Genomic DNA, 25,923 nt, shown 5'->3' with positions numbered 1-25,923 from the left:
CCTCCAGATTTGTTCTTTTTGCTTAGTCTTGCTTTGGCTATGCAGGCTCTTTTTTGGTTCCATATGAATTTTAGAATTCTTTTTTCTAATTCTGTGAAGGATGATGGTGGTATTTTGATGGGGATTGCATTGAATTTGTAGATTGCTTTGGCAGTATGATCATTTTCACAATACTGATTTGACCCATCTATGAGCATGGGGTGTGTTTCCATTTGTTTGTTTCATCTATGATTTCTTTCAGCAGCATTTTTTAGTTTTCCTTGTCGAGTTCTTTCGACTCCTTGGTTAGGTATATTCCTATTTTTATTTTTTTGCAGCTACTGTAAAAGGGGTTGAGTTCTTGATTTGATTCTCCACTTGGTTGTTGTTGGTGTATAGAAGAGCTACTGATTTGTGTACACTAATCTTGTATCTGGAAACTTTGCTGAATTATTTTATCAGTTCCAGGAGTTTTCTGGAGGAGTCCTTAGGGTTTTCAAGGTAAACGACTGCGTTGTCAGCAGTGACAGTTTGAATTCCTCTTTAACGATAGGGATGCCCTTTCTTTCTTTCTCTTGTCTGATTGTTCTGGCTAGGACTTTCAGTACTCTGTTGAAGAGGAGTGGTGAGAGTGGCCATCCTTGTCTTGTTCCAGTTCCCAGAGGGAATGCTTTCAACTGTTTCCCATTCAGTATTATGTTGGCTGTGCGTTTGTTATAGATGGCCTTTATTACACTAAGGTATGTCCCTTGTGTGCCAATTTTGCTGAGAGTTTTAATCATAAGGGGATGCTGGATTTTGTGAATGCTTTTTCTGCGTCTATTGAGATTATCACATGATTTTTGTTTTTAATTCTGTTTATGTGGTGTATCACATTTATTGACTTGCATAAGTTAAACCAGCCCTGCATCCTTGTTATGAAACCCACTTGATCTTCATGGATTATCTTTTTGATATGTTGTTGGATTTGGTTAGCTAGTATTTTGTTAAGGATTTTAGCATCTATGTTCATCAGGGAGCTCGGTCTGTAGTTTCCTTTTTTGGTTGCATCCCTTCCTGGTTTTGGTTTCAGGGTGATGCTGGCTTCATAGAATGAGTTAGGGAGGGTTCCTTCTTTTTCTATCTTGTGGAATAGCGTCAAAAGTATTGGTACCAATTCTTCTTTGAATGTCTGGTAGAATTCTGCTGTGAATCCAGATGCAAGTCCTTTGTCAGGTATGTGTTTGCAAATATTATCTCTTAGCCTGTAACATGTCTTTTCCTCTTCTTAACAGTGTCTTTGAAAGGGTAAAAATGTTTAATTTTGATCAAGTTCAACTTTTGGATTTTTATCCTCTATGGATTATGTTTTAGTATCAAATCTAAGAACTTTTTGCCAAGCTCTAAATTTCAAAGATTTTTTTTTTTACTGTTCTAAAAGTTTTATAGTTTCATATTCTACATTTAAGTCTGTAGTCCATTTTGAGTTCATTTTTTGCATAAGGTGTGAGGTTCATATTTTGCCTATGGATGTCAATTGATCTAGGGCCTTTTTTTTTTTTTTTTTTTTCCCAGACAGAGTCTCACTCTGTCTCCCAGTCTGTAATGCAGTGGCTTGATCTTGGCTCACTGCAACCTCCACCTCCCGGGTTCAAGCAATTCTCCTGCCTCAGCCTCCCAAATAGGTGGGACTATAGGCATGTGCCACCATGCCCAGATAGTTACTTGTATTTTTAGTAGAGATGGGGTTTACCATGTTGGCCAGGATGGTCTCAAACTCCTGACCTCAAGTTATCCACCTGCCTGAGCCTCCCAAAGTGCTGGGATTACAGGCAAGATCCACTATGCTAGAGTGCCCAGCCTACTCTAGCATCTTTTGTTGAAAAACCTACCCTTCCTACACTGAATTGCTTTTGTATCTTTATCAAAATCATCAGTTGAGCATATATATGTGGGTCTACTTCTGGGTTCTATATTTTGTCCCATCGATCTATGTGTTTGTCTTTCTGCCAATACCACACAGTCTTGACAACTATAGCCAAGTCCTGGGATCTAGTAGACTGATTCCTCCCACTTTATTCTTTTCTCAAAATTGATTTTGTTATTTTAAGTTCTTTGCCTTTCCATATAAGTTTTGGAATAAGTTTGTCTATGCCTACAAATATTCTTGCTGAGACTTTGATTGGAATTGCATTAAACTGATGTGCCAGTTTTGGGAGAACTGATATCTTTACACTGAGGAGTCTTCCAATCCATGAACATGATATGTTTCTCCACTTACTTAGGTCTTCTTTTATTTCTGTCATCAACATTGTAAATGGCATTGTGTTTTCATTTGGTTGACACATGTTCATTGTTAGCATATAGAAATGCTATTGATTTTTTTTTTTTTTTGGTATGTTGATTTGGAATCCTGCAACCTTGCTGAACTCACTTATTAGTTCTAAGATTGTTTTTAAATTTCTTAGTATTTTCTTTGTAGATATCATTTCATCTCAAAATAGGGACAATTTTATTTATTCCTTTTCAGTCTATATGCTTTTCATTTATTTTTCTTGCCTTATTGCACTGGCTAGAACTTCCAATACTATGTCAAATAAGAGTAGTGAAAGAGGACATTCTTGCCTTGTTCCCCATCTTAAGGAAAAGCATTCAGTCTTTCACATGAACTATGATGTTAACTGTAAGGTTTTTGTAGTTGCCCTTTATCAAGTTGAGGAACCCCTCTCTATTCCTGAGAGTTTTTATCATGACCAAGTGCTGGATTTTGTCAAATGCTTTCTCATGTCAACTGATATAATCACATAATTTTTTATTTTTCAGGCAATTAATATGGTGAATTACATTGATTGATTTGAAAATACTGAATCAGCCTTGGGACACCTAGAATAAATACCACTTGGTTTTGGTATATAAGTCTTTTTATATAGTGCTAGATTTGATTTGTTGAAGACTTTTGTGTTTAAGCTCATGAAGGATACTGGTCTATAGTTTTCTTGTACTATCTTTGGCTGGTTCTGGTATCAGAGTAAACCTGTCCGCATAAATTGAGTTGTGAAGTGTTCCCTCCTCTTTTATCTTCTGGAAGATATTGTAAAATTACTGTTAATTCTTCTTGTAATATTTGGTAGAATTCTCCATTGAAACCATCCTGGCCTGGAGATGTATTTTTCAGGAAATTTTAAATTATGAATTCAAATAAAAAATACAAATAATTAAATTCTGAAATTTAATTAAAATTGTTAACTGTTTGTGGTTGTATTTATTCAGATTGCCCACTTCATCTTGGTTGAGCTTTAGTAGTTTATGATTTTCATAGAATTGGTCAATTTCTTTCTAGTTTTTAAATATATTAGTCTAAAGTTGTAGTAGTCCCTTATCCTTTTAATAGCTGCAGTATTTGTAGTGATATCCCATTTCATTCCTGATGTTGGTGTTTTGTGTCTTCTCTCTTTTATCTTTGTTAGTCTTGCTCGAGGTTTATCCATTTTATTGATATTTTTCAAAGAACCAGTTTTGTTCATTAATTTTCTATGGTTTTGTTTTCAGGTTCATAGAGTTCTGCTCTTGTTTTTTAATTATTTCCTTCCCTGTGCTTGATAAGGTTCTTTGTCCTTCTTTTTCTAGTTTCTTGAGATAGGAACATAGATTATTCATTTAAGATCTTTCCTCTTTTCTAAAGTAGCATTTAGTGCATCAATTTCTCTCTCCACATTGCTTTAGCTGCAGCCACACATTTTGATATATTGTTATCTAGTTATTACATTATATTCACCATTATAGTAGTGTATTTGTTCTCTTTTATTCCTTCTGCTCCTTGTTTCATTTTTCTTACCTTTTTGTGGATAACTTGAACATTTTCAAAATTCCATTTTAGCTTATTATAATTTTAAAATAGTTTTTCTTAGTTCTTGTGTAAATACACATATATAATTTATCACAATCTATGAGTATGAATGCCTTACCATTTTGAGTGATATGTAGAAATCTTACTTCCATTTTGGTCCCTTTAGCCTCCTTACTTTTTAAATATAATCGTCTTAAGTATATCCCCTAAGTACATTGAGTACCACATCATATGGTAGTGTAATTTTTGCTTCAACCATCAAGTATGACTTAAGAGACTCCTGAGAAGGATAATCTATTATTTTTATCCATTTCATTGTCCATCTTTCCTTTCTGAAGTTCCAAACTTTCTTCTGTTATCATCTCCCTTTCCTTTCTGTTTGGAGAACATCCTTCAGCCATTCTTTAAGGGTAAATATGTGAGTGACAAAATCTCTTAGTTTTCCTTCATCAGAGAATGCCATTATTTCCACTTTTCTCCTGAAGGATACTTTCACCAAATAGATGACTTGTGATTGATAGTTATTTCCTTTCAGTACTTGAAAAATGTAACACTTCCTTCTGGCTTCCATGGTTCCTGATTTAAAAAAAAAAACAAAAAACCTCCTGTCCTTTGAACTAGTGTTCCCTACAGATAATACATTATTTCTCTCCAGTTGCTTTCAAGATGTTTTTCTTTCTTTTTTAGTTTTCAGAAGTTTAACTATGATGTACCTTGGCATGGATTTCCTTGGGTTCATCTCAGTTAAGACTCACTCAGCTTCTTGAATATGTAGGTTTATGTCTTTCGCAAAATTCAGAAATTTTTAGCTGTTATTTCTTCAAGCCAAGGTGACTTTTAAGCACATTGTATATTTGAGAAACATTGCTCTGGAGTGGGGTTGAGAGATCCAAGGACTTCTTAAATTGTATGCAGAATGCTGTAAGTGTCCACAGCTTTCATTAGATTCTCAAAAGACTCCATGACCCTCACCACAAATTTTATAAAAGCATTGGTTTATGGCCTTATTGAGTTGTTTTTGGTTTCTTGGTTAAAATCAGTAAAAACAAACAAACAAACAAACACACACAAAAGCTAGGTGGTATTATTTTCTTTCTTTGTACCACATCTGTTGAATTCCTGTTTCCCAAAGATTTTCCTGACAATTTTGGAAAATACGATGACTCAGGTAAATATTTTCCAAGTGCCTAATATGTGCCAGACAAATATTTTTATTGTTTTCCATAGTCAATGAGAAGGAGAAGCATTTAAAACAATTAATGTAATTTGGGTTTATGAAAAGTTCTTGGTAAATAAATGCCAGAGGAAAATTGGCTGCTTTTCAGTGTGACTTTCCCCTTTAAAATCTGTTCCTTACTGCTCTGAGCTGGATACACCAGTGATCAAATTACATCCCTGAAAGTATAATTTCATACACTGAAAACATGTCATTACACAGTGGGCCGCTTGTCATCACTCTGGCTTGCTTTGCACAGTTGGTAGTCGGGCACTCATGGTTCCCCCAAGCAGGCTTGTCCCTGGCTCAACTGCTCTAGCCGATTCCTCCAGCCAGCACACCCTCACCTCCTTTGTCACCCCTTCTTCCTGGACTAACTCTTGCTCATCTTCCAGAACTCAGCTTGGGAAGCACCAACTCTGGGAAGCCTTCACGCTCTCTTCTCCAAGCATTAAGTTGGGTGTGCCTCCGGGGTCACTCATGCCTGCCAGAACATCATGCTTTATGTTAATTGCCTAATTATCTCTCCTGTCAGATGGTCAGACCCTTGGAAACTGTGACTGGGTCTTGATTTGCTTTTGTGCCCTGGTACTTTTGTAAGTATAATATGACGTGTATTTACGCACTATCTCCAGTTAGAGTTCATGCCACCAGTTGACTGGCTGAGCCTTTCGTCCGTATTTTTGTTAATGTCATTAAGCATCTGTTGAGGGCTGGGCATGGAGATTCATGCCTGTAATCCCAGCACTTTGGGAGGCCAAGGTGGGTGGATGACTTGAGGTCAGGAGTTCAAGACCAGCCCAGCCAACAAGATGAAACCCTGTCTCTACTAAAAATACAAAACTTAGCTGGGCATGGTGATGGGTACCTGTAATCCCAGCTACTCAGGAGGCTGAGGCTGGAGAATCGCTTGAACCTGGGAGGTAGAGGTTGTGGTGAGCTGAGATAGCACCACTGCAGTACAGCCTGGACAAAAGAACAAGACTCCATCACAAAAATAAAAATAAAATATTAAAAAGTACCTGTTGAGCTCCTTTATATGTAAGTGTGGTGACCAGATATTCAGTTCTTCCCAAACAGGTTTAATCTTTCCTCACAAGCGTCTGTTTATTAGTTCACTTTAGACTTTTTCTGAGAATCAGTATAAAGGTTATTAATCTTCTCTTGCTAGAATTCCTATCTTTCCATTTTGGAGAAATATGGATAACACCGACCTCTTCCATGTTCCTTCTTTGTCTTACTACTGGATCTTATGAACCCCTTATTATTGCATTTACATGTATAGCTCTGTCTTTCCTATTAGGCTGTAATAAGCTCCTTGGGGCAGGGAGTGTATCTTATTCAACCCAGAGTCTCCAGGGACCAGTGGAAGGTGGCATTCCATGAGTGCTGATGGAAAGAAATTTGATGTTAGATCATCACAGCTGTATGGTTGCTTATGATCAGAACATACTTCACTTCCTGACCTCCATACCTTTACTTCCTGGTTATCTTTTATCCCTCATTCTAAGCCACTGTGAATTCTTTTTTGGAAAGGAGAAATGGGTAAATGCAACACATTTTAATGCATTTTTTATTCCTCCCAGGTACTATCTTGGTCGTCGGATGTTTATTGTTATTTCTGAGCCAGACATGATCAAGCAGGTGTTGGTTGAGAACTTCAGTAATTTTACCAACAGAATGGTACGTAGTTTTCTTTCTGCATATAGATGGATGGGGAATTGTTCTCAGATGGAGGCATTGCATGTCAGATCCAATGGGGATGCAATCAGGCCTCTGATCAGGTTTATGTCAGTTCCACTCAAAATTAAGCTCCTCAGTGAACTCGGTTTTTCAAAAGAGATCTATGGGACTGGTACAAAAGAGTAGCATTTACATTTAAGAAATGCTTCAAGAAAGCTAAAGCTCAAGGGAAGCTGAGGCTATTAAAAATGCTAAAACCAAGAGGGTTTTCTAAAGCTGGGTTCAAAGCTGGGGGAATCCAGAGGGCACAGGCCAAGTGACTGACGGAGAATGAGCTAGGCTAATAAATTTTTGGAAAGCAAAATTTTGAGGTTCTTGCACTTACATCTTTCCCAGAAAGAATAAGAGTACTAAGGCTGGAAAGGGAAGACAAGCAAATTAGGAAAGAAATTTGTCCCCAAGTAAGAGAAGGAAGTTTTAAGAGGGCTCCTTTATATTAGTTCAAGTTTCCAGCCTACATGCATGTACATATCCCTTTGTTTTTGGAAAGTAAATGTCCTACTATTTATCTTTGATGAGAAATCCCAAAGGATGGAAGAAGTGACAGAAAATGGCAGAGATCAGGCCAGGCACGGTGGCTCATACCTGTAGTCCCCACACTTTGGGAAGCCAAGGTGAGTGGATTGCTTGGATTCAGGAGTTTGAGACCAGCCTGGCCCACCTGGTGAAACCCTGTCTCTACAAAATTACAAAAATTAGCCGGGTGTGGTGGCACACATCTGTAGTCCCAGCTACTTGGGAGGCTGAGACATGAGAATTGCTTGAGTGGGAGGCTCCGGTGAGCTGAGATCGTGCCACTGCACTCCAGCCTGGGCGACAGAGACTGTGTCTCAAAAAAATTAAATAAATAAATGAAATAAATAAATGAAATAAAGAATGAAAAAATGACGGGTATCAGTGCTATCCATTTTCCAAAAATAGGGAGATAGGCATTCTAGCAGAGAAGACCAGTAGACTTTATGTTGATTCTTGGAAAAAGTCTAAAGTGAATTAATAAACATGTTTGTGAGAATTCAGAGAATCACCATGCCAACCATTTTTGGGGGTCCCATTAGATCTCACTTTTCATTTTTTTAGGGAAGTAGGTAATGTATTCATTCTTTTGTTGATTATTTGGCAAACTTTTGCATAGCTGCCATATGCCAGGCACTGTGTAGGTGCTGACTGTAAAGAGACAGTGTCCCTTGAGGAACTCTCGCTTTAGTGAGGGAGGCAGACAAGGAAGGGGACCAGCACAATGCAGTGTGATAAGTGCTCCTGAGGTGGGGAGCCCAGGCCATCAGGATGCGGACAGAGGAAAGCTTATTGGGTGGGAGGCGTTTGGGGCTGAGTCTTAAAGAAATTAGAGAGAGTCCCCTTCCCTGTGTTCTGAACTAGGTGAGCCATCCAGAGTGTGTCCTTGTCATCACAAGAACTTATGAGATGGGTACAGTTATAATCTCTATTTTATAGACAAAGAAACTAAGGTTCAGAGAGGCTAAATGATCAACCCTGGTAACGTGGCTTAACACGAGGAAGAGCAGGGATTCACGTGCCATCTCTCAACTTAAGTCTAGAGCTCTTTTTACTGCCACAGCTGTCACAGGTGCCTCAGTGACATTTCTGGATGTCAAGGTTGAATGGAGTAATTGGCCACTCACCCAAAATATGCTCATCTTCTTCCAGCCCCAGAGCATCATGCCCAACTCCAGACGTCATGTGACCTCTAGAGGGATGTGGCCTAGAGGGAGGCGGCTGGTCTGCTACCTCCATCCCTTCAGGATGGCCGAAGGAATTGCAGAAGTTTAACTGCTTCTCTGCTGCCTCTAGATTCTCTTTCCCAAACACTGCATTGCTATCTCCTTGCTCAAAGTCCCCTGAAAGCCATCTGTCAAGAAACCGATTCTGATGGTTCAATGCAGCTGTAGCTGTAGCTTGTCGCTTCATTAGCCTCAGCAAGGAGTGCTGAGTAAAGAAGTTGGAGAAGACAGTAAGTCAAAGTGCATGGACCACCAAGCCACATTCTAGTAAGCAGCAAAGGCACTCCCAGGAGCCTGCCATAGCGCTTGAGACTGTCTGAGCCCCTAAGCCATGAGATGGCACTTGCCAACCAGTGTCTCCATATTTCCTCCCATGACACCAGGACATGTGACCCTGAGAGCTGACCTAGAAGAGGTCAATGATTTGGCATGCTAGGGGCAGACATACTCAATGCACATGTTCAAGCAGGGGGGACCCAATAACATTGACCTCAACTTTGGTCAGTTTCTCCTCCAAGCCATTTGTCTGCTGTTCCTAATTTCTTTCACCATCCCCTCACCCACCCCTCCACCCAGACTAGGTCTAGGGCCCCAAACTCCAGAGTATAGTTCCAATTTTCTTCCTCTTCCACTCAGCACAGGATTAAGCCTTCAGGACTAAGTCCAAGTTCCCCAGACAATTAAGGGCCCTTGTGACTTAGATCCATTGTGTGAGGTGCTTGGGGCTAAGTCTTAAAGAAATTAGAGAGAGTCCCCTTCCCTGTGTTCCGAACTAGGTGAGCCATCCCGAGTGTGTCCTTGTCATCACAAGAACTTATGAGATGCATACAATTATCATCTCTATTTTATAGACAAAGAAACTAAGGTTCAGAGAGGCTAAATGATCAACCCTGGTAACATGGCTTAACACTGTCTCTCACTACTCCCCAATACAAATCGTCACTCCAGCCTCTCCCTGCTCACCCTCACCTGCTCTGGAGAGGCCTGAACCTTTGCCTTGTTCATGCTGACACTGCCCCAGAATTGAAGGCAGTGTAACAGTGGGGCTCATATTGATTATTACGTGAACTTAACCACATTCCCTTTTTTTTTTTTTTTTTTTTTTGGAGACAGTGTCTTGCTCTGTCACTCAGGCTGGAGTGCAGTGGTGTAGTGGTGTGATCAGAGCTCACTGCAGCCTCAAACTCCTGGGCCCAAGTGATCCTCCCATCTCAGCTTCCTAGGTAGCTGGGACTGCATATGTGTGCCACCATGCCTGGCTAATTTAAAAAAAAATATTTGGCAGAGATGGGGTCTTACTATGTCACCAAGGCTAGTCTCAAGCTCCTGGCCTCAGGTGATCCTCTCACCTTGGCCTCCCAAAGTGTTGGGATTATAGTCCTGAGCCACTGTACCTGACCACATTTCTTAACTTAAAAAAGAGCCAGGGCAGCTCTTTTTAAAAATATCTGTGGAAAGTGGAGCTGAATCAACATGACTCAGCAGAAATGGTCACAACCAGTGGCAGAACTTCTTATTCTTGGCCTCTTCTCAAGGCCTGGAGTTGGGGGATATGGTCCACCTTACTGGGCTGTCGTAAAGCCAGATAGGATCATGCATATAACCTCTCCCTCTACACAGTACTTGGCAGGTGACACAGTAGTGCTTCTCACAAGAAAACCCTCCACCTCTTCCACACCCATCCAAACTCTTGCTGTCCTTCAGGACACTCCTCCTGCCTCCTCCAGGAAGCCTTCCCTGACTCCATCCACACGCACTTTTCCCCTTCCCTGAACTCTGGCAGCACTCACCATGTGCGTCACTCATTGTCACAGTTGATCCCTTTGTGCCTTGTACTATTTACAGTAAGGGAGGATATGGCTTTCAGTCTAGCTTGATTATTAGCTCTTTAAGGCCAAGAACTGTATCTTGTACTTCTTTTTTATACCCCATGACATAAACACATATTGACTCTTCAGCATCCAATATATTCTTGTCCCAACTGAATGGAATTTCCATCAACTTGACATTCCTCCCAGAAGAATGAGGCATTACTTGAACCTGGAGTTGCAATACAGTCTTCTTCGTCTTGGTCATTCACAAACACATGAAAAGACCCATTGCAGATGAGCTCTCCAGGAAACCCCAGTGTTTATAGTTTTCCATCTGGGAATGCATCCACTTATGTGTAGCTTTGCTTATGGTCTTTAAGCCAATTCCATATCGACGGTAAAACAACCCTTAGTGACTCAATTTTTTAAAAAACAGTCTTTAAAGTGGGATTTTCTCACAGGTTTTTGAAAGTCAAATTAAATTGGGTTCCGTGGTTCCCTCTTATCCATATGCTTATTTATCTGCTCAAAGAACTCAAGGAGATTAGTGAGACGTGATTTCTCCTTACTGACACCACGTTGCCTTCCCTCTAATAGGCCATGTTTACTTAAGCGTTCAGCGATTCAGCTTTATAATACATTCACTCGGTAAACATTAAATGCTTACTCCATGCAAGCTGCTACCAAACGGTCCCTTGTGATACAGAAAATACCTCGGCATATTAGTTTGATAAATTAAGTGAAAAGGAACTTAAATAATGCATGCTCTCATTCTCCAACAGGGAGAGCCCATCTCTGCTCACAGATTCAGGCTTGAGTTACGTGAGTTTTGTCCCTGGACAGCCTGGTGGAGAAGGGCTCTGATTTGGGAAGCTGGATTTACCTCTGAAATTTGACATGAGCTGTAAGCATCCCATGAGGGATCCATAGAGCGTATTCGCTGGAGGTGGGGGTGATGCAACAGGGAGCTCCCTGACATACATCAACACTGAACAAATGTGTGAATTCAAATATCATCCTGTGAAATATTCTTTTCCAAACTCCAGAACACTGGCTGGAGCTGACTATGGGTTGGATCCAGAGCAGCAGTTCTTAACGTCATGCTTTCTCATTCACCATTTTTGGGGCACTAGAGTCTGTGCAATGTTGCTTCATCTTGCTCATTTTCCACGTGGGCCTTGTAGGTCTCTATCAATGTCCTTAGTGCTTCCTGAAACTGCTCCATGATGGTGCAGCCACAGCTTATCATCAAACCCAATCAGTCTTCTTGGCATTTATAGAAGCTCAGTCATCCTGGTACGTCAGGACTTGGATGTTTTTATTTAGATATTTTCAATGAGCTCTTCTTTGCTGTTGGGTACAGTACCTAATGAAGCCATAGGGCAGCTCTTTTTTAAATATCTGTGGAAAGTGGAGCTGAGTCCACATGACTCAGCAGAAATTGTCACAGTCGGAGGCAGAACGTCTTGTTCTTGGCCTCCTATCAAGGCCTAGAGTTCGGGAGCTGTGGGAAGGGTGATAAGAGGTAGGCCAGTCTTTGGCCCATGTTAGCTTGGTCTGGTCAGATGGGCATGTCAGGGATATGTCAAAACACTAAGCCTTGGAGATGTGGGTTCTGGTCTGGAGTGAGAGCATGGAGTGCCATCCCTCAGGTCCTCATGAGTAACACAGAGGTCACCTCTCCAAGCACAGGTTGAGCCAGACCATTGACACACAAGAGGCACATCCAAAGCCATGTGATGGACATGGTGGGTGGTTTTATCCAGAACCATCAACACTCAGCACCCTGGCTGCCCCAGGTTCAGCCTCTCAGGGGCTGCTTCACTCGCTCTCCACACTGTGAACATTGCAGGACGAGTCACTGTGAAACCACAAACTCCTTAGCACTGGTGATGATAACTAAAGTTATAGGCAAATTAGCCACTGGAAACCTTCCTGTCCTCTGTATCTGCAGAAGCCTCCTATTCAAGGAAGAAAAGAGCATGTTGGCTCATTGCAGAGCTAATTGGCAAGGAAAGTTCAATTCAGGGATACAGGTGGGTCAGACCCCTTGTGTGGGGGCCACAGGGACCTGCCTGCTGGCACCCACTGAGGAGAGAGGGGGCCTCGGCAGAAAACTGTTCCTCTTGAACTCGTTCCTACACTTGTAACCAGTACTTCTCCACCGACAGTTTTTGAAAACCGTTCACCTGGAGTTCCTGGTTCTCTTTCTTTTAAATCAAACATTGAGTAAATGAAGACACTCAGATGTTCAAACATGTGCAGCACGATTTAAGTTGTGAGAGTGGTTGCCATGCATGACCTAGGGAAGCTCTCATGGCTTCAGTCAAACCTTGCCAACTTTTTTTAGCTGTGCACTTCTTGAGAAAGGTCCATTCACATTACAGGTCTACAGCTCTAAGCAAGGCAGAAGTTCTTCCTGCAAGCACAAACAGACTGCAGAGGGCAGTGAAACCAGAAACACAGGTGTGCAACCTCATTTGCCTGCCCTCCTCTCTATTTTGAGGCCTTTTTGTTTTATGTGACCTGCCTCTCCTTCTCTGTCCCAATCTCCTTATAACACCCACTTTCTTCTTTTAATGTCCCCCTCTTCTAACCCATAGCCCAGCAGTATGGCGAAAGGTCTTTGCTGTGCATAGGAAACCCTCCAGTCTGAACTGGAAGCTTCTTGTTGCAGGATGGGCTGCCCATTGGAATTCCCAGGTGACAGCCGCAATAGGATGCCTGTTCCCCGCAGGTCTCCCATTTCACCTGCTTTTCTAATGTCTGGACATGGCTAAGTCCTGGAAAAGCCAGATCCAGGGCATTACATTTAAACAGTACAGCACACTGAGCTTCATTTCCAACATGGTAGCTAAGTTTTAATTCTAACATCTTTAAAAGTACTGAGTGTCTTGTGATGCCTTGGGAACACAGGAATAACATTAAGTGGTATTGATTCTCAATGCTCAAATGTACTTCTCTCTGCCTTGCAGAGTTTTTTCTAAAATTTCAAGACCTTGTTGAAAATGATTTCATATTTTGTGTCTTACTAGACTCTTGGTTCAGCAGGAAGCTATCTTTATATATTCTTTTTAACAAAAAGAAATTAGTAAAAGCTTGCTCTGATATTTATGCTGTCTTGCCCTAACTTTTGTGGTGGCAGAAGTAGAAATAAGTGTGTAAACCAGGAGATTAATAGCTACAATTTAGGCATGAGAATAGAGAAATAAACCATAAAATCAATTCTTGTCTCTCAATGAATATATTCCAGAACATTCCATGGAAGTCAAGTCACTGAGTCCTGATTCTCCCTGTCTTTCTGTGCCCCAATCTCCTTCTTATGACATTCCCTTTCTTCTTCCCATTTCCCCTCTTCTAAGCAATAGCCCAGTAGTATGGTGAAATGTCTGTGATTTTAGTTTAAAGAAATGAAATCAGATTCCGGATTTGCTACCTCTTATTAGTTGAGTGGCCTTCAGACGATCCTTTAACCTCCTGATTCTCAGTTTCTTCCTGTGTAAAATATGTTAGACTAGCTAATCCCTAAGGTCTGTTTGATGCCCAGTTCATGTGACCGTTGGCAGCCACAGGGAGCCACGGAGTCCCACCAGCGTCCCACAGAGCCACTTGGAGTTTCAGGTACAGGGAACAAGCTCCCTCTTAGGCCCCCTCAGGAAAATTTCTTCTCGCAGCCAAGCATGTCAAGTGCGATATCAGGAACACCCTTGTCCTTATTGAACACTGCTTCTGGCCAGAAACTCTGCTGAGATCTGTTGGAGAGTTTCCTCCAAAGATAAGAGTTAACAAGCCCCTGGATTCCCTTCCCCACTCAGAAGGGGCCCTCGCTGCCGGCTGTCGGGCTGATAGAAGCACAGTTCCAAGCGCCTGGCTTCCTCCTCCTCCCCAGTGGATAAAATGCTGGAACTCCGTCAGGCAGGACTGCCATAATTAGAAGAGGCCCCTTTCCAGTAGCTGAAGCTGACTAGGCAGATAGAGCCCAAATTTGTTTTTAGCCACCACATGCCCCTGAGTTGACCCCTCGAGCGGTGGACACATTCCACAACCTTACCTGGAGGCCGTTCTCTCAGGCCAGTCACACTCTCCTGCAGAGAGAGGGAAGAGAATGTCATCTCTATGACCACCTTCACCGGCAGAGGGAATGAATGAAAATCGACTTGTAGAATAGTAAGACCACTACTGTTTTCATTTTCGGTATTTTTTTATATTTTAGTTTTTTATACTCTGTTTTTAGTGAAAGGAACACCTTTACTATTTCAAACCACCAAAATATAAGCCCTATTTGGTTCAAATCTTTGTACAGCCAGATAGCGATAGACATAAATTGAAAATAGCCTCAAGTATAGAATTTGGGTTTATCCAAGTGACAGAATTCTTGAGTCTCAGTTGATTATAATATAATGAGGGGGCAGTACCAGGTCTTTCATATCTCCAGGTGGGAAGGGGACAAGTTGCACAGCGGCTGTCCTCATCCGTGCCTGGTTGTGTGAGAATTAGAAACAATGTTTGTAACAGTGGTACCTAGTCTTTGTGACCGTGGTCCTCTTTTTGATATGAATATTTTTGCAGCCTAGTTGGCATAAACAAGTTGACTCTCTCTACTCACATTATAACCACTGAGGTATAACACTATCTCTTGGAGTCCTTAGAAGTACCTCATCCTATTCAGCTGGCCCCTCAGCCCTGCGTGACTGTTTCAGAACTGTTGATCATCTCTCAAGGCATCCCAGAGATCATTTAGATCTTGAGTCCATGTTCTTGCATGTTCCAGAACACAAGAAAACATTTTTGGCTATAGCTTCATATTCTACCATGCCTTTCATCCCTTTCTCCCGATAATACATGAACTCGATTACAGCAGAAATGCATTCCATGTGTTTGCAACACTCTGGAAGGAGCCAGTGGTTCTTGTGTGGCTTTACCAGGCCAGTTGAGAATCACTGGGCTGGCCCATGAGAAAACTTCAGTAAGTGGCTGCTGTCTTCAAGCAACCACGGAATGCCGAGGTGTCGGTTTTCTTCAATAACCTGCTCCTCAGGGCAGGGTTTCCTAACTGCTGGAGAATGACCCAAGAGTTGATGAAACAATGTGAAAAGGACTGTGTTTGCTGTAAGATGGACAAGTATTGGTGATAGGCCACCCCACTCCCACCCTCCATTCTTTGTCTTGATTGTTCCGGTGCCAGTACAGCATCTGGCACACAGTAGTCGCTCCATATTCACAGCATAATCGCAGACACCACTCAGAGCTGAGCATGCACAGCCCTAAACATAAAGTGCAGCAAACCCAGCTCAAGATCGTTGAAAATAGCAGCCATTCAGCTCCTGCTGTGGGATTGCCAGGGAGGGCCAGAGACTGTGGTCTTGACACATTCTGTGCAGAGTTCATCCATATCTTCCTAAATGCCCAAGGCATGGCTATTTGGAGTGGAGCAAGGAAAGACAATGAGGGGCCCTTCTGCTGGGTTTTCTGTCCCCCTCTGGTTGCCAGCACTAATCCACCATTTGAAGAGGGGCAGAAGGGGCAAAGTTAAACCACACCTTCCTCTCTTACCTGTTATCACCCCTCTAATGACTTTTCACTCTCTCTGCTCACCTTCTCCTTCCTGCCTCTTTTAGGAGGTGGGAACTAGAGGGCCCATAGGCCCTAAAAGGGGCCACCCTTTGAAGGAGGAGACATGACCACAAATGTCACCCTTTGACATCCTAATGGGATCCATGTTAAAAAAGGAAGTTTTTAACCTGGTCTCAGAGGACACTTGCAAGAGATGCCGAGGAAGGCAGTGTGATCATCCTGAGTCAAGCAGCCTAACACGAGCCTGTGAGAGAGAAACTGCAATCCACCCACAATGTGTGGTCATCAAAGGGCAGCAACCCCAGTTACCTGCTTGAGATTAAAATCCCAAATTAAAACAGGGTCAAAGGACTCCTGCCAGCTCTCTTAAAATGTGGCCACTGTCTGAAAATCATCGTTTAGCTGATGAGGTCTAACTTCATTACGCATCACAGTAGGACACTCCTTCCTGAGGCCGGACACTGCTCCCATGAGTGCAGTAGGACAGACCTCCTCTGTTCCTGACAGTGATAGCCCAATACAGCCTGACAAGCGAGTGCTCAATGAAGGTTCCCAGATCTTTTGAATGCGACTTTTTGCAGGTCAGGTTGCTTCCATCACATGCACTAAACAACTAAATTTTAAACCTAAATATGAAGCCTTATAATTAAATCTGTTGATTTTCATCTTGTTGGTATTCATCCAGCATTCAAGTCTGTCCAAATTAAATGATTATTATCCCTTAGTATTTTTTAAATTGAAGTAACTTCCACACACAAATCTTGAGTGTAAAGCTCAATGTATTATTGTCTATGTATTTCCCTATGTGACCACCACCCAGATCAAGATACAAACATTTCCAGCACTCCAGAGGGTTCCCTCATGCCTCTTCTCAGTCAACCCATCCCTACCATCCAGAGGAAACCACTCCTCTGACATCGATTTGTATAGATTTCTCTTTTCCTGCTGTTGAACTTCACGTAAATGTAAACTTGCAGTATATGTCCTTTTGTTCTGGCATCTTTTGCTCAACATAATGTCTGTAAGAGTCATCCACGCCGGCCGGGCGCGGTGGCTCAAGCCTGTAATCCCAGCACTTTGGGAGGCCGAGACGGGCGGATCACGAGGTCAGGAGATCGAGACCATCCTGGCTAACACGGTGAAACCCCATCTCTACTAAAAATACAAAAACTAGCCGGGCGAAGTGGCGGGCGCCTGTAGTCCCAGCTACTCGGGAGGCTGAGGCAGGAGAATGGCGTAAACCTGGGAGGCGGAGCTTGCAGTGAGCTGAGATCCGGCCACTGCACTCCAGTCTGGGCGACAGAGCGAGACTCCGCCTCAAAAAAAAAAAAAAAAAAGAGTCATCCACGCCATGTATTAATATTAATATAGCCAGGTGTGGTGGCTCAGTCTTGTAATCTCGCACCTTGGGAGGCTGAGGCAGGAAGATTGCTTGAGCCCTGGAATTCAAGACCAGCCTGGGCAACAAAGTGAGACCCCTGTCTCTATTAAAAAATTTTTTTTAATTAGCCAAGTGCTGTGGTGTATGCCTGTAGTCCCAGGTACTCGGGAGACTGAGGGAAGAGAATGCCTTGATCCCAGGAATTTGAGGCTATAGTGAGCTATGATCGTGCCATTGCACTGCAGCCTGGGGACAGAGCAAGACTGTGAACATAGTTTGCATTTTTCATTGCTATGTAGCATTCCAATGTATAGAAACACCACAATCTATTCCTCTGACAGTAAACATTTAGGTTTCCAGTTTTTTGCTATTAAGAATTAGGTTAATATATCAACAGGCATTTATGAAAACTTAGGAGTGGCATTGCTAACCCATGAGAGTAGGTGCATGGTGGGTTATTGTACATACTGCCAGTTTTCCAAAGTGGTTGAGCCAATTTATACTCCCATAAAGTGGAATTCTAGTTGTTCCAATCTTAGCCAGCACTTTCATCTTGCCATTATTTTTCATTGTAACTATTCCAGGGGCTGGATAGTAGTGGTATCTCACTGAGGTTTTAATTTGTATTTATCTGGTGACCATGACATTGAGAACTTTTTTTTTTTTTAAGATGGAGTTTCACTCTTGCTGCCCAGGCTGGAGTGCAATGGTGCAATCTCGGCTCACCACAACCACCGCCTCCTGGGTTCAAGTGATTCTCCTGCCTCAGCCTCCCGAGTAGCTGGGATTACAGACATGCGGCACCACGCCCAGCTAATTTTTGTATTTTTAGTAGAGATGGAGTTTCTCCACGTTGGTCAGGTTGGTCTCGAACTCCCGACCTCAGGTGATCTGCCCGCCTCGGCCTCCCAAAGTGCTGGGATGACAGGCGTGAGCCACCACACCTGGCCGAGAACTTTTTCATTTGCTCTCTGGCCATTTGAATAGTCTCCTTTACAATGTGCCTGTTGAGTCTTTGCTCCCTCCCCCACTGTTATTTTAAGGTATTTGACTTTTTCTGATTGACTTGTTGCTCTTTGTGTGTTCTGCCCTGAGTCTTTTGTCAGATAAACGTGTTGTGAATATCTTCGCCCAGTCCATGGTTTGTGTGTTATATTTCTTAGTAATATCCTTTGATAATAAAGTCCTATTTATCAAAATCTTCTTCTGTGGTATTGCTTTTGGTATTCTCTTTAAGAACTCTTGCCTTATATACAAGGTCACAAAGATATTCTCTTGGAAGGTATGGATCAAGGCTCATTTTTTTTTCTCTGTATTGATATCCAATTGCCCCAGTACCATTGTTGAAAAGACCACCCATTCCCCCCTGAATTGAACAGCACCTGTGTCATAAATCAGGAGATCGTATGTATGAGTCTACTTCTGAATTCTAGTCCAGTTCATTGGTCTTTTTGTTTATCCTTGCACCAATATCACAATATCACACTCTCTTAAATAGTACAGCTCTGTCATCGATCTTGAAAGATGGCAGTGTGGCCAGGCACTGTGGCTAACGCCTATAATTTTTGGGAGGCCAAGGTGGGGGAATTGTTTGAGGCCAGGAGTTTGAGAGCAGCCTGGGTAACATACCTGTCTCTACTGAAAAACAATTGTTCTAATTAGCCAGGCATGGTGGCGCGCACCTGTAGTCCCAGCTACTCAGAAGGCTGAGGTGAGAAAATTGCTTAAGCCCAGGGGGTGTAGGTTGCAGCGAGCCATGATTCTGCCACTGCACTTCAGCTTGAGCAACAGAGTGAGACCCTGTCCGAGAGAGAGAGAGAGAGAGACAGAGAGAGAGAGAGAGATAGCAGTGCAAATTCTCGTGGTTATTCTAGTTCTTTTGGTTCCATATATATGTTTACAGGAATCAGCTTGTCAATTTTTTACATTTTTTTAATTTTTAATTTTTTTTTTTTTTTTTTTTTTTTGAGACAAGAGTCTCGCTCTGCCGCCCAGGCTGGAGCTGCTGTGGCGATCTCAGCCTCACTGCAAACTCCGCTCCCCAGTTCACGTCATTCTCCTGCCTCAGCCTCCCGAGTAGCTGGGACTACAGGCGCCGCACACCCCGCCCGGCTAATTTTTTGTATTTTTTAGTAGAGACGGGTTTCACCGTGTTAGCCAGGATGGTCTCGATCTCCTGACCTCATGATCCGGCCTGTCTCGGCCTCCCAAAGTGCTGGGATTAGCAGGGCTTGAGTCACCGCGCCCGGCCCAATTTTAATTTTTATGAGTATATAGTAGGTGTATACATGTATGGGGTATACGAAATATTTTGATACAAGCATGCAATGTGTAATAATCACATCAGGGTAAATGGGGTGTCCCTCATCTCAAGCATTTTTCCTTTCTTTGTGTTACAAACAATCCAATTATAGTATTTTATTTTCTTGCCCTGTCTTATGGTGCTGATCTTTTGGTTATTTTAAAACATACAATTAAATTATTATTGACTATAGTCACCAAATACTGGCTCTTATTCATTTTTTCTATTTTTTTCCATCCATTAACCATCCCCACCTCCCCCAACACTCTTTCACTACTCTTCCCAGCCTCTGGTAACCATCATTCTACTATCTCCATAGTTCAATTGTTTTAATTTTTAGCTCCTACAAATAAGTGAGAACATGCCAATTTTGTCCTTCCGTGCCTGGCTTATTTCATTTAACAAAATGACCTCCAATTCTATCCACGTTGTTGCAAATGACAGGCTTTTATTCTTTTTTATGGCTGAATTGTACTCCCATTTTATATATGTACCACGTTTTCTTTATGCAGTTGTCTGTTAATGGACACTTAGGTGCTTCCAAATTTGGCTCTTGTGAACAGTGCTGCAATAAACATGGGTGTGCAGATATCTCTTTGATACACTGATTTCCTTTCTTTGGGGTATATACCTAGCAGTGGGATTGCTGGATCATATGGTAGCTCTATTTTTAGTTTTCTTAGATTTTTGAGGAGCCTCCAAACTGTTCTCCATAGTGATTGTCCTAATTTACATTTGCACCAACAGTGTATGTGGGTTCCCTTTTCTCCATGTCCTTGGCAGCATGTGTTATTGCGTGCCTTTTGGCTATAAGCCATTTTGACTGGGGTGAGATGATATCTCTTTGTAGTTTTGATTTGCATTTCTCTGATGACTGGTGATGTTGAGTACCTTTTCATTTGCCTGTTTGCCATTTGTATGTCTTTTTTCTTTTAACTGTCTATTCAGATCTTTTGCACGTTTTTTAATAGGATTATTAGATTTTTTTCCTGTAGAGTTGTTTGAGCTCCGTCTATGTTCTGGTTATTATTCCCTTGCCAGATGGGTAGTTTGCAAATACCTCCTCCCAGTCTGTGGCTTCTCTCTTCACTTTGCTGATTGTTTCCTTTGCTGTGCAGAAGCTTTTTAACTTGATGCAATCTCGTTTTCCCTTTTTTGTGTTGGTTGCCTGTGCTTGTGGGGTATTACTCAAGAAATCTTTGCCCAGTTCAATGTCCTAGATATTTTCTCAAGTGTTTTCTTTTAGTAGTTTCATAGTTTGAGGACTCATATTTAAGTCTTTAATCCATTTTGATTCAATTTTTGTATATGGTGAGAGATAGGGGTCTAGTTTCATTATTCTTCATATGGATATCCACTTTTCCCAGCACCATTTATTGAAGAGACTATCCTTTTCTCAGTGGTTCTTCTTGGCACCTTTGTCAAAATGAGTTCACTGTAGATGTATGGATTTGTTTGTGGGTTTTCTATTCTATTTCATTGGTCTATGTGTCTGGTTTTATGCTAGAGCCATGCTATTTTAGTTACTATAGCTCTGTCATATAATTAGAAGTCAAGTAATGTGATTCCTCCAGTTCTGTTCATTTTGCTCAGGATGGCTTTGGGTATTCTGGGTCTTTCGTGGTTCCATACATATTTTGGCATTGTTTTTTCTATTTCTGTGAGGAATGTCACTCTTTTGATAGAGATTGCATTGAATCTATAGATTGTTTTAGGTAATATGGACATTTTAACAATATTGATTCTTCCAATTCATGAATATGGAATATCTTTCCTTTTTTTTTTTTTTTGTATCTTCAATTTATTGTGTCAGTGTTTTACAGTTTTCATTGTAGAGATCTTTTACTTCTTCAGTAAAGTTAATTCCTAAGTATTTCATTTTATTTGTAGCTGTTGTAAATTGGATTGCTTTCTTGGTTTCTTTTTCAGATTGTTCACTGTTGGCATATAGAAATGCTACTGATTTTTGTATGTTGATTTTGTACCCTGCAACTTTACTGAATTCATTTATGAGATCTAATAGCTTTTGGTGGAATCTTTAGGTTTTTCTAAATATAAGATCATATCATCTGCAAACAGAGATAATTTGACTTCTTCCTTTCCAATTTGGATACCTTTATTTCATTCTCTTGCCTGATTACTCTAGCTAGGACTTCCAGTACTATGTTGAATAACAGTGGTGAAAGTGGGCATCCTTGTCATGTTCCAGATCTTGGAGGAAAGGTTTTTAGTTTTTCCCCGTTCAGTATGATACTGTGGGTCTGTTGTAAATGGCTTTTATTATGTTAATTGATGATCCTTCTATGCCCTTTTTTTAGGGTTTTTATTATGAAGGGATGTTGAATTTTATCAAATGCTTTGTTAGCATCAATTGAAATGATTATATGATTTTTGTCCTTCATTCCATTGATATGATGTATCACATTGATTGATTTGTATATGTTGAGCCATGCTTGCATCCCAGTGATAAATCCCACTTGGTCATGATTGATCTTTTTAATATATTGTTGAACTCAGTTTGCTAGTATTTTGTTAATGATTTTTGCACCAATGTTCTTCAGGGATATTGGTGTGTAGTTTTTTTGTTTTGTTTTGTTTCGTTTGATGTGCCTTTCTCTGGTTTTGGTATTAGGAGATGCTGGCCTCATGGAATGACTTTGGAAGCACTCCCTTCTCCTGTCTTTTTTGGAATAGTTTGAGTAGAGTTGTTAGTAGTTCTTCTTTAAATGTTTGATAAAATTCAGCAGTGAAGCCATGGTGTCCTGGGCTTTTCTTTGCTGGGAGACTTTTTATTACGGCTTTGATTTCATTACTTGTTATTGATCTGTTCAGGTTTTGGATTAGTGATTCAATCTTGACAGGTTGTTTTTGTCTAGGAATTTATTTCTTCTAGATTTTCCAATGTATTGGCATACAGTTGTCCATAGTAGCCGCTAATGATCCTTTGAGTATCAGTTATAACGTCTCTTTTTTCATCTCTGATTTTATTTACTTGAGCCTTCTTTCTTTTTTTCTTAGTCTGGCTAAAGGTTTGTCAATTTTGTTTATCTTTTCAAAAAACCAACTTTTTGTTCTGTCGATCTTTTGTATTGTTTTCTTCATTTCAATTTCATTTGTTTCTGCTCTGATCTTTATCTTTCTTTTTTTTTTTTTCTACCAACTTTGGCTTTAGCTCTTGCTTTTCTAGTTCTTTAAGATGTATCATTAGGTTGTTTATCTGAATTTTTCTACTTTTTTGCTGTAGGCACTTATAACTATAAATCTTCCTCCTAGTACTGCTTTTGTCATATCCCATTGGTTTTGGTACATTGTGTTTCCATTATAATTTGTTTCCAGAAATTTTTCAACTTCTCTCTTAATCTCTTCATTGACACAATGGTCATTCAGGAACATTGTTTAATTTCTGTGTGTTTGTATAGTTTCCAAAATTCCTCTTCTTATTGATTTCTAGTTTTTTTCTGTTTGTTTGTTTTAGTTTTTTCTTTTTGAGACAGTCTCACTCTGTCACCCAGGCTGGAGTGCAGTGGCGTGATCTCAGCTCACTGCAACCTCCACCTCTCAGGTTCAAGCAATTCTCATGCCTCAACCACCCAAGTAGCTAGGATTACAGGTGTGAACCACCACACCTGGCTATTTTTTATTTTTATTTTTTTCATAGAGACAGGATTTCACCATGTTGGCCAGGCTGGTCTCAAACTCCTGGCCTCAAGTGCTCTGCCTGCCTCAGCCAAAGTTCTGGGATTATAGGCATGAGAATAGACACACTTTTGTGTATCTATTGCATGTTTTTAGATTTGAGGTTATCGTAGCTTGCAAATAATCTTGTAACCCATTATTTTAAACTGATGACAACTTAACATGGATTGCATAAACAAACAAAATAAAACTAATAAAATTCTACACTTTAACATCATCTTCCCACTTTTAACTTTTTCTTGTTTATATCTTATTGTACTGTCTACATCTTGAAAAGTTGTTGTAGTTACTATTTTCAATTGGTTCATCTTTTCATCTTTTTACTTAAGATATTAGTAGTTTACACAACACAACTACAGTACCATAATAATCTTGTTAAGTTTTGAAGAATTGACATCGTAACAATATTGAATTTTCCAAACTATGAATGTGAAACCTCCATATATTTAGGTATTTTAAATTTATCTTAGCAATATTTTATAGTTCCAGACTACAGGTCTTTTGTACATCCTTAGTCAAATGTATTTGTAGGTATTTAATAGTTTTACTGTTATTGTAAGTTACATTTTAAAACATCGTTTTCAGTAGTTTGTTGCCCGTGTGTAGAAATAAATTTTGTATATTAAATTTATACCCAACAATATTTTTAAGCTCAATATTGAATCTAGAAGTTTATTTATAGATACTTCTCAAATTTTCTATGTTATGCAATCATGTTATCTACAAATAAATACAGTTTTACTTCTTCCATTCCAATGTTTACAAATTTTATTTATTTTTCTTGCCTTATTGACCTCTTTATGATGTCAAATACAAGTGTAATAATGGACGTACTTATCTTGCTTCCAGCCTCAGAAAGTGTTAACCATTTCACTGTTAAATATAATGTTAACTGCAGGTGTTTTTGTAAATGTCATTTTCAGGTGAAGGAAGTCTCCTTTTATTGATAGTTCACTGAAAGTTGTTATTATGAATAGGTGTCACTTTTTATCAATTTTTTTCTGCATCTCTTGAGATTGTATGCGTTTTTCTCTTTTATTCTGTTAATGCAACAAGTTACATTGATTTTCAAAGTTGCATTCTTGGAATAAGTCCCACTTGGTCTTAATGAATTATTCTTGTAATTTATCACTGAGTTATATTAACTAATATTTTGTTTACGACTTTTCTGTGTCTGTGTTCATGAGTGACATTGGCTTATAATTTTTCTTTCTTATAAGTCTTTATCTGGTTTGGGGCTCAGTTTATGCTGGCTCATGAGATGATCCAGATTAATGTTAAATCATGACTCTGTGCACATTAATTATTCTCAGCTGTGATTTCTGCAGATCAGTAGCTCATTATGAAAATAACAAATAAAATGTTCAATTGGACTGGGATAAGTGTAGAAATCTGTGGGTCTCTATTTGATTCCAGATTAATAGAGTTTTATTTGTCTTTTGTGTTCTGTCAGCCGTGAAACCACCAACCTGTTGCTTCTCCTCTTTCCCCATAAGATTGTCCTTGGAAATCACAAAACGTTTTGCTTCCCACATCTATAGATCTGTCCCTAATGGGGGAAAAAAAAGAATGAGTAAACATTACTTATCAGTGAACTTGTGCCTAAGGATCACTTTTTAAAAAAATATTTTTAAAATGGGGGCCGGGCGCGGTGGCTCAAGCCTGTAATCCCAGCACTTTGGGAGGCCGAGACGGGCGGATCACGAGGTCAGGAGATGGAGACCATCCTGGCTAACACGGTGAAACCCCGTCTCTACTAAAACTACAAAAAACTAGCCGGGCAACGTGGCGGCGCCTGTAGTCCCAGCTACTCGGGAGGCTGAGGCAGGAGAATGGCGTAAACCCGGGAGGCGGAGCTTGCAGTGAGCTGAGATCCGGCCACAGCACTCCAGCCTGGGTGACAGAGCGAGTCTCCGTCTCAAATAAAAAAAATAATAATAATAATAATAATAAAATGGGAGTAAGCTGTTATCTGCAAGAAGTCCTTGGGGTGAAGTCCAGTCAATAAGGCTTCCCTCAGGAGATGTTCTCTAAACTGTGTTCATGAAAGTGAATAGGAGTTAGCAGGCAAAGGAGAAAGGAGGTTGGAGAGGGATCTAGAGTTCCAGAGAAAGAGAAAAACAGCTCACGAGAAGGACCAGACCCTAGAGAGATGACATAGTCAAGGGTCTAACGGAATAACATGACATCATCTCAACATCATGTGCCAAGGACTGTACTGAAAGCTGTGTTATAAATAAAGTTTTGGTGCCGCAAAAGAAATAGCACACGAATATAAAATTTTCTTTTTAATTCTCAGCAAGGCAAGTTACTTCTATAGAAGGGTGTGCCCTTACAGATGGAGCAATGGTGAGTGCACACTTGGACAAGGGAGGGAAAGGGGTTCTTATCCCTGACGCACGTGGCCCCTGCTGTTGTGTCCTTCCCCTATTGGCTGGGATTAGACCGCACAGGCTAAACTAATTCTGATTGGCTAATTTAAAGAGAGTGATGGGGTGAGTGGTTTGGCAGGAAAAATGGCTATGACAGAACAGGTAATCGGAATGAGTCAGGCTAGAGCAGGTAATCACAATGAGTCAGAGTGGAGCAGGTGATTGAAATGAATCAGGGTGGAGCAGGTAATCGAAAAAGGTTGCTTTGTGAGGAAGTTAAGCTT

General features: G+C 40.7%; 1 protein-coding gene across 1 annotated transcript in view; it reads left to right on the top strand.

Annotated features, from left to right (window-relative positions):
• The window catches only part of TBXAS1 (thromboxane A synthase 1), a 196,621-nt gene that overhangs the window by 79,240 nt on the left and 91,458 nt on the right, over nucleotides 1-25,923 (top strand). The window contains exon 4 of the mRNA XM_017880363.1: nucleotides 6,608-6,704. Within this exon, the coding sequence (XP_017735852.1) occupies nucleotides 6,608-6,704 (97 nt within the window). The remainder of the gene's footprint in view (nucleotides 1-6,607; nucleotides 6,705-25,923) is intronic.

Source organism: Rhinopithecus bieti, unplaced genomic scaffold (assembly GCF_001698545.2).
Source record: "Rhinopithecus bieti isolate Rb0 unplaced genomic scaffold, ASM169854v2 scaffold_11401, whole genome shotgun sequence".
NCBI lineage: Eukaryota > Metazoa > Chordata > Mammalia > Primates > Cercopithecidae > Rhinopithecus > Rhinopithecus bieti.
The sequence above is the reverse complement of the archived record's forward strand: the minus strand, read 5'-3'. Positions and strand labels throughout refer to the sequence as shown.